This window comes from Cetorhinus maximus, chromosome 12, assembly GCF_964194155.1.
Source record: "Cetorhinus maximus chromosome 12, sCetMax3.hap1.1, whole genome shotgun sequence".
NCBI classification, from domain to species: Eukaryota; Metazoa; Chordata; class Chondrichthyes; order Lamniformes; family Cetorhinidae; genus Cetorhinus; species Cetorhinus maximus.
The window spans coordinates 118,505,121-118,525,214 of record NC_135890.1 but is presented as its reverse complement, the minus strand read 5'-3'; the positions used below and the strand labels follow the sequence as shown (position 1 = coordinate 118,525,214).

General features: G+C 42.2%; 1 protein-coding gene across 1 annotated transcript in view; it reads right to left on the bottom strand.

The window, feature by feature from the left end:
* Window positions 1-4,398: 4,398 nt before the first annotated feature.
* Window positions 4,399-20,094, bottom strand: part of LOC144687924 (uncharacterized) — a 54,215-nt gene continuing 38,519 nt past the window's right edge. The window contains exons 6-7 of the mRNA XM_078554526.1: window positions 15,086-15,328; window positions 4,399-8,432 (exon numbers count right to left, since the gene is read on the bottom strand). Of these exons, the coding sequence (XP_078410652.1) occupies window positions 7,839-8,432; window positions 15,086-15,328 (837 nt within the window). The 3' untranslated portion in view covers window positions 4,399-7,838. The remainder of the gene's footprint in view (window positions 8,433-15,085; window positions 15,329-20,094) is intronic.

Sequence of the window (20,094 nt, the reverse complement as noted above, 5' to 3'; positions counted from 1 at the left end):
TTCAAAAATGCATGACAGGCACGTTCTTTTCCCGCAAATCATACAGTTGGTGTAACTGTTTCAAAGGCATATTAATGTTTTCTGTTGGGCAAGGTTGTAGATCATTTTAAAATGCTAGGTTCCTGCATCCTCTCTGGAAATAATAAGAACTGTGCACAACCTAGTGTGTTTTTGTTCTTCTTTATAGAAGCGAAGTCAGGCAGAAAGTGATGCACGGATTCTCTCAGCTTTGTAGAAGTGATGAGCTCAAAGGTTTTAGTGCCTAAAATTGAGCTTGGAAAGTAGCTGTTAATTATCTGCAATAAAAAATAGTCTCACTGTGTACATATAGTTAAAAGCACAGGGTGGAAGTAAGAACACTGGTTTCAGTCTTGGATAAAAATTGGGTGTTTGATGATAAACGAAACCATTCAAGATTAATGAATCATGGACGGATTATTTTCCGTTGAACTTTGTTTTAAAATACGCAGTTTAACTTTTAAATGCATAATTGGGTCCAGAATTTGCAGATTATTCTGAACTGGTTCAACATTAGTGTTGTGACAGTTTACTTTTCCTTTCTTTGAACTTGTAAAATGTGTTTGTTATGTGGGTGAACATTTAAAGACACAATTGTTCTTTTTACTGCACTATTGTTCAACGGGCAAGTGTCGGTCACTTCTGTTTCTGTAAGCACCCATGAAACAGACAATCCTCAATACTGGAATTTATAAAATAAAGATAACAAGCTTCATATGACAGATTTTGGATATGTCTTTGCTTCAGCTTGTATGTGAGGGTGGGCAATATATTCCAAACATTGGTTTGTTGCAGGATAAATTATATATCATTAGATTCTACATTTGGGTGAGGCAGTGGCATAGTGGTATTGTCATGGACATGGACTAGTATTCCAGACACCCAAGCAGATGGTGAAATTTGAATTCAGTAATATCTGGAATTAAAAGCCTGACAACCACGAAATCATTGCCAATTGTTGTAAAAACCCATCTGGTTCACCAGTGTTCGTTAGGGAAGGAAACCTCTGTTCTTACCTTGTCTGGCCACATGTGACTCCAGACCCACAGCAATATTTGACTCTTAAATGCCCTCTGAACAAGGACAGTAATGGGCAATAAATGCTGGCCTAGCCAATGACGCCCACATCCCATGAACAAAAAGATAAAATTTACATTTTAAATAAGCTTTTATAGTTTATAGCAAGAACAATGCATATCGTGACAGCACTATCATGTGACACTAAGGCATCTAAAGCTGTGTTGCTAAGCAGAAATCTCATTCAGTCAATGTGACTTTGTAGAAATACCAAACAATAGGATCCATGTTGTGATCTCTGCCATTGACTTCATTACAGAGTTGGCATTATCATAGAATCTTGCAACCATGCCTGTGCTGGTTCTTTGACCGAGCTATCCAATTAGTCTAACTCGGGGTGACCAACTATTCTGGATTTTCAGAGACTGTCCTGTAATTTGGCCTTTTGTCCTAGGTGAGGTGTTCTGCAGGCTATGTGTCCATACATGCCTTGACCTCGACAGGTTGGTGTTTTGAGTTGAGGGCTGTCTGGGGTGTGGGGTCTGGGCTGGCATTACCCAACTTGGGGTGGGTTGTGTGGCTGTGGCGGCAGTGTCATGCACCTGTAAGGGACTGACCTCTTTCCTGCCTGCCCCCCTCCCCTCCCCTCCCTTCCCCTCCCCTCCCCAATTCTCAAGGTCTCTGCAACCTCCCCTGCTGTCAAGTTCTTGGCAGCATCTCCATGGCAACGTATCCATTCTTTCCTTCGCCTAGGGTTGGGTCACCCTGGTCCCATTCACCTATTCTTTCCCCCATAGGGCTGCAATTTTCTACCTTCCAAGTGTATTCCTAATTTCCTTTCGAAAGTAATAAACTACTTTCAGGCAGTGCATGGTGTATTGAGATGTTCTGTGACAATGGCCACTGTGATTCACATCTCATGGGAGGAGATGGCCCAAGATTATTTCAACTACTTACCATACCATCTTAAACACTGTCAGCATCCAGCTGGCAACTCCCCGATAATCTGTGCAAAAACACCCGTGAACTTGATTGACTAATGCCGCCTTTATGGGTGGATGTTGGGGGTTTCCAGTTCCTGCATAAATGAAAACCAGGCCAATGGACTTTGATTTAAAAGAGGATTTAGTCCAGCTTGGCCTTCATGCCATATAGATGGCATTACAGGTGTTTCAGAATACAACATGTAACCAAGCTCATGGTGAACAAATATCGTATTAAACTGGTGAAAAGAAAAGGCTGAAGGGTGATGTGATATAGGTCTTTAAGATTGTGGACAGATTTGATCGGGTAGATATAGAGATGTTTATTTATAGGGAGACCAGATCTAGGACTCCATATAAGATGGTCACTAATAAATCCAGTGTGGGACACAGGAGAAATTTAAAATATGGAGTGCTGTACATTGAATGTAATGAAACTGGTAAATAACAAGGGTGGAATTGGCTTCAGTTCCTTGCTGTCTGAATTCCCTTTAGTTCAACGATTATCAGTTCAGGCTTTATTGGAACTGGTGAATTTAGTGAGACAAAGCAGAAAACATCTATCCCCCCTCACTCAGATGATGGTCTTCTCAATGATACTCTTCGAAGACCTACTGAGCAACATGTAACACTACTTCCATGAGATATGATGAAGGAAAGGATAAGATCCCTGACAAGTGCAGAGGGAGGTTTCTAAGCTCTGTCTTGAGATTCTTTGGAAGGTGTGGACAGAGGAGACGAATTGTAAACCCTGCTTGGTTCTCAGAGACCACGGGCATTCTTCCCAAAAGTTAGCCTCCATTTGTTGGCATAACCATTCAAAGGAAAAAGCTTTTCCTAAGACAGACGTTCCTGATGGTCACAATGATTTCGAAAACCAAGTCCAAGTACAGCTCAAGAAATGTGGACAATGCATTACAATTAAAGCTGAGAACTTCAACCTATATTGCAATCTTCTGTACCTCTACAAGGAAACATTGATTTAAAACGCTTCACTTCCATCACACATTGCTCATTTTATACAGAACAGCAAAAGATCACAAATAATCACCATCATCTTCAACTCTCTAGCTATGTCAGGTTGGAGAGATACAGAGAATGTTACCTATTTGTTTTGTCTGCTGCTGGTACTCCCAGGTCTGCCTCAGCTGGATCTCAAGATGAAAGGCTGATATCCAAAGTAATGCAAAACTTTAACTAAATCTATTTTTGGGGGGGGGGTTTTATCAATATGTAGAAGTTATTTAGTTGACCAGTGCTGAATACAGGTTTGAGGGGACTAGTAGAAGCGTTTTTCTTTTTGCAATATACAAAATAACATGACTTGGATGAAGGAACTGAAAGAATGGTTGCTAAATTTGCTAATGCCCACAAAGATGAAATAAATTGTGAAGAGGGCATGAGGCTGCGAAGTGACATAGATAGGTATAAATGAGTGAGCAAAGATCTGGCAAATGGAGTATAATGTGGGCAATTTTCCATTTTGGAAAGAAGAATTAAAAAAGGCTATTAATAACTGGTGCGAGATTGCAGAGCTTTCAGATTTAGAAGGATCTGGGTGTCATAGTGCATGAATCACAAAAGGTTAATATGCAGGTACAGCAGGTAATTAGTAGAATGGTTATCATTTATTGCGGGGGGAATTGATTACAAAAGTAGGGAGGTTATGCTTCAGTTGTACAGGGCATTGGTGAGACCACATCTGGAGTATTATGTACAGAACTACTGGTCTCCTTATTTAAGGAAAGATGTAAATACGTTAGAAGCAGCTCAGAGAATATACCAGGAATAGGTGGGTTGTCTCATGAGGAAAGATTGGACAGGTTAGGCTGGTATCCACCAGATTTTAGAAGAGTAAGAGGCGGCTTGATTGAAACCTTTAAGATCCTGAGGTGGTCATGGGAGAGGATATTTCCCCTTGTGGGAGAATCTAGAACTATGGGGTCACTGTTTAAAAATAAGGGGTCATCTATTTAAGACAGAAATTAGGTGAATTTTTTTCTGAGGGTTGTGAGTCTTTGGAACTCTTCTTGAAAAGGCGGTGGAAGCAGAGTCTTTGAATATCTTTAAACTCTTTCGAGTTATCAACAGTCACAGATTGCAACTCTTTCGAGTACAATCACAGTTCTTGGTTTCCGGGAGCGGGACACGAACCCACAACCCTCTGATTCAAAGGCGAGGGTGCTATGAACTGAGCCACAGCTGACACCTCTTGAATATCTTTAAGGCAGAGCTAGATAGATTATTGATTAACGAGGGGGTGAAAGATTATTGGTGGGGGGTGGGTGGGTAGGCAGGAATGTGGGGTTGAGGTTACATTCAGATCAGCCATGATCTTATATTAAATGGCAGAGCAGGCTCGAGGGGCCAAGTGGCCTACTCCTGCTCCTAATTTGTATATTCGTAAATAAGAAATGAGAAGGAGCCTACCAAGTTTGATAATCTACTTTGTAAGATCCATTTTCAAAATGCTGTGTTTTAGAAACGCACCCGGTAACATCAGCAGCACCAATTTGAAGGTTCATTGTGAAATCTTTTTCCTGAAATTTAATTTGGGAAAGCAATTTAAGATGCATTAAGAGCTAAGTGTAAATTAAGTTATTTTAATTATATTTATTTAAGACTGATTAACCACAAAAATTGTATGAGTGTTTTTATTCCTAAAAACTCTTTTGTTTAGATTGTAAATTATGATTCATTTAGGGACTGATGAACTAATTGGTTATAATGTGGCCTCAATTTAATGACAGAATCGTCCTTGTTAGCTGCAGGTCATGAATTACTTAGAGGTCACAGAGATAATAGAATTATAACTGGGCCTCCAGCACTAATAAATGGGCCTATTACCATTAGGCTGTTACCACAAAGCAATCACTTGTTATTAAGGACATGATTTAGATTTTTTTTTTAACTTCATTAGCATTCAAATGAGGTTGCAAAGTTGTGTACACTGTTGTGTTTACTGCTCTTTGGGACATCATCTCCTACAGGCAAGCTTCAGTATGTCAGAGGCATTGGCTACTGGTGACTTTTTTTTTGGACAAGTGAGGCACACATTGCGAGCAAAGCTGCCATCTTTTGAGATATGGTTTGTTGGTGCGTGAGGGCAATTCTTCCTCAAACAACATCACAAAAAGACAAATGGTCATTTGACTCATTGTTTGCTGAGTTCTTGCAGTAGAAGTGTGCCACAGCTGTTCTCACAGCAACTTTACTGCATCAGTGCCAAAGTTAATCAATTTGTGTGAAGTGCTTTGGAATGTTGAAGTGTGGTCTGATGCTATTTTAATGCAAGGTCTTCTATATGTTTAGTAATACTCCAAAATCAGTATTTATATGAAGATATGCAGGCATGACGTGAACAACAGACCATAATAGGCCTCTCCATCCCTAGGTTCTAACAATTTAGTACTGAAAAATTCTCTGCAACAAGTCAAGTACTGGTTCCTGGAAATAGAGCTTCTATTATCTGAATGACCTCAATAAGCAATTCATGACCCAAAACTAGTTTCACAAGGATGGAATAGTCATTGTTAAATTAAAAGCATGTTACAATGAAATCTGGTATTTATTCTCCTGGTCCACCATCTCTCCTAGGATTGGCAATACCTTTGATCTACTTTCAGGTTCTCAGTTGAATTATGTTGAAAGACTGGTGAAACTGGGATTGTTCTCAGAGCAGGGAAGGTTCAGGCGAGGATTTGATTGAGGTATTCAAAATCATGAAGGGGTTTTGATAGAACAGATAAAGAGAAACTAGCTCCATTAGCAGGAAGGTTGGTAACTGGAGGACAGAGATAAGTCAAATTGGTGTAAGAGCCAGAGGTGAAATTAGGAGAATTTATTTTTAATACTGCGTGTTATGAATGTGCTGATAAAACAACATTGAGATTCAGCAGTAGCTTTCAAAAGGGAACTGGATAAATATGGAGGAAAAACTTGCAGGTATATGGGAAAAGATGGGGGTGGGAGGTGGTAAATGGGACTAACTGGATTGCTCTTTGAAAGAGCTGGCACAGACTCTGAGCTGAGTGGCCTTCTATGCTGTATGATTCTATGAAGGCCATGGACTTCATGCAGTGAAACTAACTTCTTATTCTACAAAGTGCCTTCAACAAGAATTTGGTTACACAGAAGTGTTCACTATACTTGGGAGTGTGGACATGAACATTGGATTGTCTGTGTGAGAAAGAAAGTAAATCAGGCTGTATGCAACTATGTCTATCATCACATGCACCTAACAAATGAAAACTTTATGAAAATAGGACACCATTAGTTGTCTGCAGGCCAACGCTATTTATTCTCATTCCTGTTCTCCTTTCCTTAAGCTAAGTTTAATTTTGAAATATTATACAATATATAAAACTGCAGCTCGACAGTTAACTCAATAATTGCTCACTGCTTTTCATTGGATTATCAGGTTTGGAGTTCAGTCCCAGTCAATGTAGCTATGGGGTCCTCAGTGCCATATGTGAATTTTCGCCCAACACAGGAGAAAACTGTGAAGATACCAAAAATCCACTGATCTGGGTGAATGTACAACACAAAGCAAGGACAATTATAAAACTCTTGTTTCTGATCTAATCATTTCACAGTTTTGAAACTAGATTTTTGAGAGAGCTCAACACCCCTGAAAAAAAGAACAAGCAATAACAGTTAACTTCAAATCTAAATTGCTCAGTGAGGATCCTAAATCATTAAAGATAATTTTGTGTCCTGTTGCTCTATTACAATACCGTTTGCAACTTTTTGTGTCACTCAGGGATCTGCAAATACTGGAATAGGCAGGAGGACCCGTCAGCACTGGAAGAGACAAATGTTTCTTTTCAGAGCAGTTTGTGGATACTTCTCCAGCTTGACTGATCACAGGTGAAGCATGAATCAGTCATCCTTTAACCAACCAACTGCTCCTTGCCATTCCTTCTTGGACCCCACCTGTTTCAAGAATGCTTCCAAATGTTCTGAAGTAGTCATATATACTTTAAACGTTAACTGTTTCTCTCTCCACAGATGTTGCCATATCTGCTGAGTTTTTTCCCAGCACTTTGTTTTCATTTCAGATCTGCAGCATTTTATGTTTGTCTTAAAATGCTTAATAGATTTTAAAAAAAACACTGCACTGAAATTGCAGCCTTTGTCCAGAAATTTACTGTAACTCAGCAAATAGATCAGGCAGGATTTTCAGTTGCCACAGACACATTGTACAAATTAATATTCACCAGCTGAACGAGTGACAGAATTGAAGTTGTCTTCACTTATCTACAAAAATACACTGGGAGCTTGTCAGAGGAGCTGTGCAGAACGTAGTCATGTAATAGAGGTGTACAGTTCACATATTTAGCCCAAGACAAATACAAATCCATGGTCCTGACCTTTTCGTTGTTTCTTAATGGAAAGCTGGAATAGTCAAATGAAGCTTTTGTCACTTTAGCCATGAGACATGTAATCTTCGGGATCTATCATGTCTCATTTCTGACAAGCTTAACGGAATCAATGGAAAGTTGTCTCGAGTGACAACCAACCAGCTGTCAAAGAAAAACTCTTCCTTACAGCATCAATGTCCCAATAAAATAAATTACTTTGCCACTGATGCCAAGTATTCCTTGAACTCCTTCTAAATGTATTCCAGCCATGCTGTAGGTCACTGCTTGTGTGATTATGTAAGATTGGTTTGGAGCTGGTGTATTATATGGACCTGGCAGTTCAGCCCCAATTGTGTCTCAGTGAGATACAGCTTTGCCTTCTTAGAGCATTAGCCAAGTTTCTATGTTGATATGTGAGGTTTGACACTTCATAAGATAAAATCAGAGGTCAGAATGACTAAATTGTCCTATTGACTGGATGTTTCAGTTCCTGCTCAGAAGCTTGATTAACTTCATCAAGCTTTACTTCCTCAAACTGACTGAGATCACCACTCAGGCCAAGAGGATCCAGAGCTTGTACCAGAGGCTGTCGATCTTCATTTGCTTCTGAGATGACAAAAACTGGCTTCGTCAGGGTTATTCGATCAGATTCGTTTGCCAGATGCCTGGTTTTGGTAGCATCAGTCTGAAAACTTTTCATGATGTTGTTTGACACAGAGTTGTCTGCTGAACACCTGGGTCCTTGACTGCATGGCACATATCGTGGATCTGGTTGCTGCCTAGCATGGTTGTGACAGCTGGTGGCCGTGCTCGAGTTGTGCTGACGGGCATTTGACCAGAAGCCAAAGCAGGGACTTCCAAACCAGGCTCGCCTCAGGTTGGTACCTGTGATGACCTTGCGGTGACTCTGTGCAGATTGAGTGAGTGGATATGAAGCAGCACTTCCCGAAGAATCAGAAAACAATTTCTCTAACTCTGTTTCCAACCGCATATCGGACACAACTTTTCGCTGGTTCTCAGTGTAGTGGTCACTCAGTAAATTGCTAGTGCTCTGTGTAAAATGTAAAACATGACACAAAAGGAAGGGTAGGAGTGAGGGGAACCAATGAAAACATCAAATGTTCTATGAGATTTTTATTGACCATGTTAAACCTGTTACTGCACAAAGACTGCTGGACCTTCGATCATGAATAAGTATAACAAAGGTCAGCCATAGCTCAGTGTGTAGCACTCTGCCTCGGAGTCAGAACGTTGAGAGTTCAAGTCCCACTCCAGAGATCCGGGCTGACGCTCCAGTGTAACATTGAGTGGGGAATGGTTGCACGGTCAGAGGTGTTGCCTTTAAAGGGGAGGTCCCGTCTACCCCCTCAGGTGGATGTAAAAGATCCCATGGCACTATTGCCAAGAGAAGAGAACTTCTCCCTGGTGTCCTGACCAATATTTATTCCTCAAGCAACATCACTTAAAAATGAACACGTTATTTGGTAACTATTTCATTGCTGTTCATGGGAGCTTGCTGCGTGTTTATTGGCCGTCATGTTTCCTATATTAAAACACATTGGCTGTTAAGTGCTTTGGGACATCTGGTTGTCATGGATACAATCATAGAATGGTTACATCACAGGAGGCGGCCATTCAGCTTGTCAAGAGCAATATATCTGGTCCCACTCTCACCCTTTCCCATAGCCCTGCAATTTTTTTTCTCTTCAGATTGATTCTGCCTTCACCAGGCACTTAGGAAATGCCTTCAAAATCCTAACCATTCTCTGCGTAAAGAAGTTTTTCCTCATGACACCATCGGCTCTCTTGTCAATCAATTTATATCAGTGTCCTCTGGTTTTCCACCCTTCCGCCAATGGGAACAGTTTTTCCCTATCCATACCCTCTGTCCATACCCTCATGATTTTGGACATCTCTATCAAATCATCTCTCAACTGTATCTTCTCGAAGAACAGCAATCCCAGCTTCTCTAATCTATCCACATTTCTGAAGTCACTCATCTCTGAAACCATTCAAGTAAATCTTATCTGCAATCTAAAGCGAAAGGAGAGCTGGGATTTTCACAGTTTAAAACAGCAAGAGGAGAGCCGGGAGCACACGGAGAGCGGACCTGCATAAGAAGGGCAGAGGCAGCGGGAGGTAAAAACCGGCGGCGGAGAGCCCCTTCAACCTGTTTCTACCTGTCAGAGCCGAAGTGTGACATCAAAGGAAAACAGGTAGGTGATTGGTGGGTATCTCTCTTATGTCTCTTTTGAGTGGCCAAGTGGTTTAAATCAGGAGATGTTATTACAGCTGTAGAGTACAGTTAAGAAATTCACTTTTAAAATATTTAACATCCAATTAATTAATTAAATAGAATAGAGATGGTTGGTCAGGCGATGTGTTGCAGCTGTAGCATGTGGGAGCTGGTGGATGCCGGTGCGATCCACGGTGACCACATCTGCAGCAAGTGCTGGCTTCTCGAGGAACTTCGGCTCAGAATTGATGAACTGGAGTCCGAGCTGTGGACACTGCAACACATCAGGGAGGGAGAGAGTTACGTGGACACTGTTTCAGGAGGCAGTCACACCCCTTAGAATAATTATATCAAATTTGGTCAATGGTCAGGGACAGAAGGGCATGACTGCAGTATGGCAAGTATGGGGATCCAGAATTTAGCTTTAGTGGAGCCTCAGCTGGTGCCCTTGTCCAATAGGTACGAGGTTCTTGCTCCCGGTGTGGACGAGGGCACAGGCTGCAGGAAGGATGAGCAAACTGACCACACCACCATGGTACGGAGCGCCATTCAAGTGGGGGGGAGAAAAGAGAAATATAGTAGTAATAGAGGAATAGCATAGTCAGGGGAATAGATACTGTTCTCTGCAGCAAAGACAGGGTCCAAAGGCTGTGTTGCCTACCTGGTGCCAAGGTTAAGGACATCTCTTCTGGGCTGGAGAGGAACTTGGAATTGGAGGAGAAGGATCCATTTGTCGTGGTCCACATAGGTACCAACGACATAGACAGGACTAGGAAAGAGGTTCTGCTGAAGGACTACGAGCAGCTCGGGGCTAAATTAAAAAGCAGAACCACAAAGGTAATAATCTTCGGATTACTACCTGAGCCACGTGCAAATTGGCACATGGTAAATAAGATTAGAGAGGTAAATACGTGGCTCAAAGATTGGTGTGGGAGAAATGGGTTCCGATTCATGGGGCACTGGCACCAGTACTGGGGAAGGAGAGAGCTGTTCCATTGGGATGGGCTTCATTTGAACCATGTGTCCTGGTGAATTGTATAACTAGGGTTGTAGACAGGACTTTAAACTAATTAATTAGGGGAAGGTACAATTGAAGGGAAGTTTAGAAAATCAAAAATAAACAAGAGAGCAGAGGTGCAGGGTAGTGAAGAGGTGAACGATAATCAAAATGTTACAGGAAGGGGCAGAAAATATAAGCAGAAAAGTGCAGCAGAAATCAGAACCATAATAATGGTTAAAAAGTCAAAAACTTAAGGCTCTTTATCTGAATGCACTCAGCATTTGTAATAAGAGTTGACGGCACAAAAGGAAATAAATGAATATGACTTGATTGCTATTACAGAGACATGGTTGCAGGGTGACCAAGACTGGGAACTCAATATTCAGGGGTATTCGACATTCCAGAAAAATAGGCAAAAAGGAAAAGGAGGTGGGGTAGCCTTGTTAATAAAGGAAGGTATCAGTGCGGTGGTGAGTAGTGATATAGGGGCAATAGATCGTGATGTGGAATCAGTTTCAGTTGAAATAAGGAATAGTAAGGGGAAGAAGTCACGGGTGGGAGTTGTCTATAGGCCCCCAAAGAGCTGCCTCACTGTAGGACAAAGTATAAATCAGGAAATAATGGAGGCATGCTAGAAGGGCACTACAATTGTCATGGGTGATTTTAATCTGCATATTGACTGGACAAATCAGATTGGCAGGGGTAACATGGGAGATGAATTTGTAGAGTGCATCAGGAATTGTTTTCTTAGAGCAATATGTTGCAGAACCTACCTGGGAACAGGCTATTTTAGATCTAGTAATGTGTAATGAGATAGGGTTAATAAGAGATCTCATAGTTAAGGATCCTCTGGGGGTAGCGATCACAACATGGTAGAATTTCAAATTGAGTTTGAGGGTGAGCAACTTGGATCTCAAACTAGTGTCGTCAACTTAAATAAGGGCAATTACAGAAGTATGAAGAAAGAGTTGTCTCAAGCGGGCTGGGAAAATAGACTAAGGGGAAGGTCAGTGGCAGACGTTTAAGCAGATATTTCATAACGCTCAGCAAAAATTTATCCCGGCCAAAAAGGAGGACTTGATGAGAAGGATGAACCGCCTGTGGTTAACAAAGGTGGTCAAGGAGAGTTTCCAGTCAAACTAGGGCATACAAAGCGGCGAAAACTAGTAGTAGGTCAGAGGATTGGGAATGTTATTTTATTTTTTTTTTAGGAACCAGCAGCAGATGACTAAAAAGCTAATAAAGAGGGAGAAATTTGATTATGAAAGTAAATTGGCAAGAAATATAAAAACAAACAGCAAGAGCTTCCATGGTATTTAAAAAGAGAGTGGCTAAAGTGAGTTTGGGACCCTTGGAGGATGAGACTGGAGAATTGATAACAGGGAACAGGGAAATAGCAGATAATTTCAACCAATATTTTGCATCAGTCTTCACGGTGGAGGACACTATGAGCATCCTAAAGATATCAGATAAGCAAGGAGCTAATGGGAGGAAAGATCTTATTACAGTATCACGAGGGACAAAGTATTTGACAAACCAATGGGATTAAAGGCAGACAAGTTGACGGGACCTGATGGCCTGCATCCAAAGGTTTTAAAGGAAGTGGCTGCAGAGATACTGGAGGCATTGGTCGAAACATTCTAGAACTCACTGGATTCAGATGTGACACCCCTGTTCAAGAAGGGAGGGAGACAAAAAGCAGGAAACTATAGGCCAGTCAGCCTAACATCTGTCGTTGGGAAAATGCTACAGTTCATTATTAAAGGAAGAAATAGGACATTTAGAAAAGCTTAACGTAATCAAACAGAGTCAGCATGGTTTTGTGAAAGGGAAATAATGTTTGACAAATTTTCTAGAGTTCTTTGAGGACATAACAAGCAGGGTTGATAAAGGGGAACCAGTAGATGTAGTGTATTTGGATTTTCAGAAGGCATTCGGTAAGGTGCCACACAAGATAAGAGCTCATGGTATTGGGAGTAATGTATTAGCATGGATTGAGGATTGGTTAACACACAGAAGACAGAGTTGAGATTAATGGGTCTTTTTCAGATTGCAAAGACGTAATTAGTGGAGTGCCACAAGGATCAGTCCTAGGTCCTCAATTATTTACTATAGGAGAGGCAGAGTGTAATGTATCCAAATTTGCTGACAATACAAAAATAGGTGAGAGGGCATGTTGTGATGAGGACATAAGGAATCTGCAAGGGAACATAGATAGATTGAGTGAGTGGGCAAAAACTTGGCAGATGGAGTTTAATGTAGGAAAGTGTGAGGTCATGCACTTTGGTAGGTAAAATCAAAAGGCAGACTATTATTTAAATGGAGACACTCTCCAAAAAAGTGCAGTGCGGAGGGATCTGGGTGTTCTTGTGCACGAAACACAAAAAGTTAGCAAGCAGGTGCAGCAAGTTATTAAGAAGGTAAATGGAATTTTGGCCTGTGTTGCTAGGGGGCTGGAGTTTAAAAATGGGGAAGTCTTGTTACAGCTGTACAGGGTGTTGGTGAGGCTGCACCTGGAGTACTGTGTACAGTTTTGGTCCTGTAAGAAAGTATATACTGGCATTGGAGGCAGTTCAAAAGAGATTCACTAGGTTGATTCCTGGGATGAAGGGGTTGACTCGTAAAGAACAGCTAAATCTGTTAGGCCATTATTCATTAGCGTTTAAAGAATGAGGGATCTTATTAAAACGTACAAGATTCTGAGGGGGCTTGACAGGGTAGATGTTGAGAAGATGTTTCCACTAGTGGGGGAATCTCAACCTAGGGAACATCATTACAGAATAAGGGGGCACTCATTTAAAACTGAGATGTGAAGGAATTTCTTCTCTCAGAGGGTAGTGAATGTCTGGAATTCTCTACCCCAGAGAATTGTGGAGGCTAGATCACTGAAAGTGTTTAAAGAGGAGGTAGATAGATTTTTGAATTATTGGGGAGTTGAGGGCCATGAGGAGATGGCACGAAAGAGGAGTTGAGGCCTGGGGCAGATCAGCCATGATCTTATTGAATAGCAGGGCAGGCTTGAGGGGCCGAATGGCCTGCTCCTATTTCTTATGCTCACATTCTTCCAGAAGTGTGGTGCCCAAGAATTGGGCAAATATTCCAGTTGAGACCAAACCAGTATTTTGTGAGGGTTCATCACAACTTCCTTGCGTTAGTACTCCATGCCTTTTTCTTACTAAAACCCAGAATCCTATATGCCTTTTTTTAAAAATGGCTGTATGACTTGAGAGCTAACAGGAACATTACATTTTTCTGCTGATTTGACTGCTCACTGTGCCAAAGAAAATTTTATTTTGATCTGTTCATGAAGAAACTGAGCTACTAAAACCAGATTACCTATCAGCCTCTGACTGACTGTATTTTAGTAGATGTGAACCGAAGGGACATGAGGAAACCGTAGCAATACAAGAAAAAAAAAAATTCACACAGCGAGTGCTTAGGGTCTGGAATGCCCTCCCTGAGAGCATGTTGGAAGCAGCTCCAATCGATGCATTCAAGAGAGAATTAGACTGTTGTTACCTGAGAAAAGAAGAACCTGCTGGGTTACAGGAAGAAGACAGGAGACTGGCACACGGTGAAATGCTCACTCGGCGAGCTGGTGCAGACATGATGGGTCGAATGGCCTCCTGCATTGTAACAATTCTGTGATTCTGGGACCATATCCCATTCTTAAAATCGCACTTGCACAAACTTTATTCAACTTTCTGCTTTCCGATACGGGTTTTTGTTCAATCAATTTTACTCTTTGGGATATTTTATACCTGAATGTCCTACGATCGTGAGAGTCAGCCTGCATAACTGGCTGCTTTCAGAGCAGGACTAATGACATTCTTCTTTTTGTGCCTCTAGTGATCCAATGAAATTTAACCCATACAGTTGTAGGGGAGTGGCTGGTTGTAGAGGCACTAGAGAGATACGGATCTCTCTTTCAATCCATCCAGTATCCTTCAATTCTCCTCCTCTGCAACCACCCATCTAACCTATTACATGCCGACATAAAAGCAAAATATTGCAGATGCTGGAAATCTGAAGTAAAAATGGAAATTGCTGGAAAAACTCAGCAGGTCTGATGGCATCAGATCTTTTATGTCCACCTGAGAGGGTAAACAAGCCCTCCCTTTAAAGGCAACACCTCTGACAGTGCAGCTATTCCCTCAATGTTACACTGCATCAGGTAGTGCATTCATAGCCTCACAACGTTCTTTGCTAAAGGACTACATATTCTTCCCCTCCTGACAGATGGACAATCACTTCTCTTTATCAATGTGAAGACATTTACACCGTTTCCTCACCAGTGGTGTTACTCAATTGAACCAAAACTACCATAAATAATTACTGACCCTTACTTACAGGGCTACACCTTCTCCAATTCTATTTTAAGTAAATCATATCCGTTGACATATTTTGCCAAGTTTCGCTGCCTGAAGGATTTCATGATTGAAACAGATCTAAATCTGGATATACTCACGCAATTCTCCACCAGTTTCGTGAATGGACCAGTATTAGCCCAGTCACACCAGTCTCTCGGCAACTGTGGCAACGGCCCCAGGACATCGTGGAAATTCCGAGGGCTCCAGGCCTGCTGCCAGCTCGGGGACTCTCCTCTGCCATTGCCTCCAACTGATGGTGGCTTTTCTCCTGCGGAAGGCGGGAGATCTGGTTCCAGCCAATCGCAGATGGCAGGCGGACTTGTCGGGCTCCTCTTGGGGACCTGTGGATGAGAGGGTCAGTGAGAGAACAAGCAAACGTCCCCAATGTGCAGGGAGTCAGAGTAAGGCAGTGCCGTCTTGTGCATCTGCTTTTATTGATGAGCTTGGTGTTTACAACAACAACCAGCATTAAGAAAGCACCTTTGATGTAGCAAAATGACCCAAGATGCTTCACAGGAGCGTTATCAGATAAAATTTGACACCAAGCCACAAAGAGCTATTTGTCCAGACTTTGCATTCAGCTGTGAAGTGAGGGAGATCTTTAACTCTCTGGAGTGCAATAATTTGCCACGTTATTGGGGATTTTCATGTCGAATTGCAGTAATATCATCAAGCTGTCCAAGCCAATCACATTAAAGAAATCTCTCAAGACAGCCAACCGGGAAATGAAAGCACTAATAAACAAATCATTCTTTAACCCCATGTGTGGAGATCTTTAAGTAGAAGTGAAATATCACCAACAAACTTTACATTTTTTAAAAAATTTAAAAATCTAGTAATTAATCTAATAAACATTTAACATCATTCCACAAATATGAATTTTTTTCAGGGTCAGATAGGTTGTTTATCAGTAGTAATTACTCAGATCACTTAAAAATCCAGCCACACCTGATTGAGCAAGGCTTAACGTTTTGTGTGGCTTCTAACAGTGGTGAGAGCAAAAAAAGGGTACCTTCTCCCCAAATCAGTTGATTCTGCTGATTGCTGACCCTGGGGGAGGGCCACAGCATCACCGGCAATAGAACATTGAATGACGGGCGCGACGTCAGGATTTCTACAATAATCGATGCTTATGATGTGGTCAGATCCAGAGGGGGTAATGACAGCAAACACTGACAGATCACTATTAACAATCACTCAAATTCTGGGCCATTAGGACTGGTGACCAGAAGTTTAGTCAAAGAGGCACACGTTAAGGAACCTCTTAAAGGAGGGACAGAGGCAGAGAGGTTTATGGAGGGCATTTCAGGCTTTAAGGTTTCAGCAGTTGAAGACACAGCTGCCAATGATGGAAATGATTAAAATCATGGGGAGGTGGTGGCGTAGTGGTTTTATCACTTGACTGGTAATCCAGAGATGCAGGGTAATGCTCTGGGGACCTGGGTTTGAATCCCACACTGGCAGATGGTGGAATTTGAATACAAAAAAAAAACAAATCTGGAATTAAAAAAGTCTAATGATGACCATGAAACCATTACCAATTGTCGTAAGAACGTCCTTTAGGGACTGGTCTGGCCTACATGTGACTCCAGACTCTCAGCAATGTGGTTGACTCTTAAACGCCCTCTAAACTAGGGTAATTAGGGATGGGCACATCCCAAGAACGAATATAACAAAAAAAATTGCAAGTTGCAGGAATTGGAGGAGCACAGAGATCCGAGGTTTGTAAGTCGTTACAGAGATAGGGAGTGGTGAAGCCGTGGAGGAATTTGAAAACCAAAAGGTGACATAAGGGAAATTATGCTGTGTTTTTAAAAACACATGGCGGGTACGATCTGGAATGCACTGCCTAAAAGAACAGTGGAGACAGATTCATTCATGGCTTTCAAAAGGGGAATTGGATAAGTGTAAAAATAAAAATTATTTGCAGGGCTAGGCGCAAAGGGCAGGGAAGTGGGACAGGCTAAATTGCTCTTGCACAGGAGCAGGCATGGGCTCGACAGGCCGAATGGCCTCCTTTGCTGCAATCGTTCTATAATTGCTTTTTCTTTTAAAAAGGATCGCCACAGCTGTTCCCAGAGCTGCTAAAATTATCCAGCTGCCTGGGCACAGGTTTGTAACCTCATGGAGCAATCTCAGTAGAGGAGCACACCAGCATCATCCTGGGATTCCCCGGCTCCGATAGGATTCCAGGCTGGCAGTTGCAGCAGTATCTCCTGGAGTCAGAGATTGTGGGTCCAAGTCCTGCTCCAGGAACTTCAAAATACAAAATCCAGGTTGACATTGCAGCACAGTATTGAGGGAGTGCTGCACTGCCAGAGGTGCTGGCTTTTAGATGAGACATAAAACCAAGGCCCCATATGCCCCTGGTAACTGTAAAAGATCCCAGGGCCACTACTGGAAGAGGAGCAGGTAAGTTCTCCTCATGACCTGGCTAATATTGATCTCTCAGCCAAACAAATAAAAAAAATGGTTTATCTAGTCATTAACACATGGGAGCTTGCTGTGCGCAAATTGGCTGCCACGTTTCCTACATTACAACAATAACTGCAACCAGTGAAGTATCTTTGGATGGTAAAGTGCTTTAAGGATGTCCTAAGGTCATGTAGGGCGCTATAGAAATTAGAATATAGAAAGACTTCCCTTTTCAGTGGCGGGCAGTTACACATTGGCCTTTTATCTTTACTGGCATAGGTTACGATGGAATTCCAGTGTACAGTGGTTTTCAAAGAGACCAGGGCATTTTGTTTGTGCGCGTGGGACACTTTGAAGTTCACCAAATTTCCTGGAAATTGTGTGCAAACACTATGTGCTGCTTTCAGTGGCTAATACTTTTGTTTAGATTAGGAGGCTGAGCCATTCTTTCCGATTAGTCAGATCTTCTCCTGATAGTTTGTTCTGAAGTTGAGTTCTAAAGATGTTCAGATTTCCTATTTCGGTCTGTCCCGGTCTAAATTGGCCCACCCCTGACATTCCAATAACTCGCTCAGAGGGGAGAGTTCACTGAAAAGGAATTTTCCAGCTGGAAAGATCTTGCTGGCTCCCAAGCGGAACTGAGGGAGCCAAGAAGGATGTAAAGTATGTTCAGAAATACTTGGCAACTTGGAAAATGAGATTGAGAAACAAAGAATTTTTGAAAAGGAACTGAAGAAACACGCACCGTCTAGTGAGTATTTAAGGTGCCGATGATAACTTGGACCCTCGTTTCATGGGCCATAAATAGACTCTGGAATAAGAAGCGATTAGACCCTGTATTTTTCTACATCACACGTTTTTAAATATAAACAGAAACTTGAACTTAGGGCCGGGATTCTACAGAACAGGGGTGGCCCCATTCTTGGGCCAGAAAGTAGGGGGCAATCCTACCTCAGCCATTTCTGGGAGGTCCAGCAGGATTTTACGGCCTTCAGGTGATTAAAGGGATTGGAGCCCTGGCACCAGGCAGTTAAAGAACTGAATCCCACTGAGAACCATAGAAATTAGGAGCAAGAGTAGGCCATTTGGCTGTTTAAGCCTGGTCCACCATTTGATAAGATCATAGCTGATATGGTGGTGGTCTCAACTCCACTTTCCTGTCTAGTTCCTATAACCCTCGACTCCCTTGTCTATCAAAAATCTGTCTAACTCAACCTTGAATAAACTCAATGACCCAGCCTCCATTGCTTTCTGGGGAAGAGAATTCCACAGGGTAATGACCCTCAGAGAAAGTCTCTTTCCTCATCTCAGTCTTAAAAGGGAGATGTCCCTTAGTTCTAGTCTCCACCACAAGAGGAAACACCCTCCCGGTATCCACTCTTGTCAAATCCCCTCAGGGTCTTATATGTTTCAATAAGATCACCTCTCATTCTTCTAAACTCCAATGGGTAGAGGCCCAACTTGTTCAACCTTTCTTCATAAGATAAGCCCTTTATCCCAGGAATTAGTCCCGTGAACCTTCTCTGAACTGCTCCTAATACAATTATATCCTTTTTCAAATAAGGAGACCAAAACTGTACACAGTACTCCAGATGTGGTCTCACTAAGGCCCTGCACCCTTTCAATAAATGCCAACATTCCAATTGCCTTCCTGATCACTTGCTGTACCTGCATATTAATTTTTGTGATTCATGCACCAGAACACCCAGATCCCTCCGTACCATGGAGTACTGCTCTCTCTCTCCATTTAAATACTATACTGCTTGTCGATTCTTCCTGCCAAAGTTCCCATTTTCCCCCAATTATACTCCATCTGCCAAATTTTTTGCCCACTCACTTAACTTGTCTATATCCCTTTGCAGGCTCTTTACCTCCTCTCATCAAGTTACTTTTCTACTTATCTTTATGTCATAATTACAGCTTGCCAACCTGAAAAAGACCCATTTATCCCTACTCTCTGCTTCCTGTTAGCCAACCAATCCTTTATCTATGTTAACACCATGAGCTCTTATTTTGTGTAGTAACCTTTGACGTGGCACCTTGTCAAATGCCTTTTGGAAATCCAAGTACACCATATGTACAGGTTCCCCTTTATCCACTTTGTTTGATACTTCCTCAACTGTAATAAATCAGTTAAACATGATTTCCCTTTCACAAAACCACATTGACTCTGTCTGATCCCAATACGATTTTACATATCCTGCTATAGCCTCCTTAATAATGAATTCTAACAATTTCCCTATGACACGTTAGGCTAACTATAATTTCCTGTTTTCCAAGGGCTGCATCCAATCGGAGGGTCGGCAGTTCTTCATTCCCAGCAGTGCCCCCCAGAAGCAGTGACCGATGCTGGGACTGCCCTGGAACCAAGCTAAGCGGGATTGGGATTGATGGGGCCAGTCGAGCAGGAGAAGTTAGAGGCCCTTAACTGATCTTGAATTGGCCACAAGGGCTTTAATTGGGCCCTGGGCTGGAGGGCCATCCGCCATCTTCCCTGCCACTGGCAAAATACCAGTGGTGGCGGGAAGACGATGGGCACACCACCCCATATTTCAGCCCCCTATCTCCCCTACCCCACTCCATCTCCCAGCCCACTCTCGAGGAGGGGAGGGAGAGAAATTGGCAGATAAAATGGGGAATCCGAATTCAGTTTACAAAATCTGGAAATAAAAATCTGGCATCAGCAAGAGGG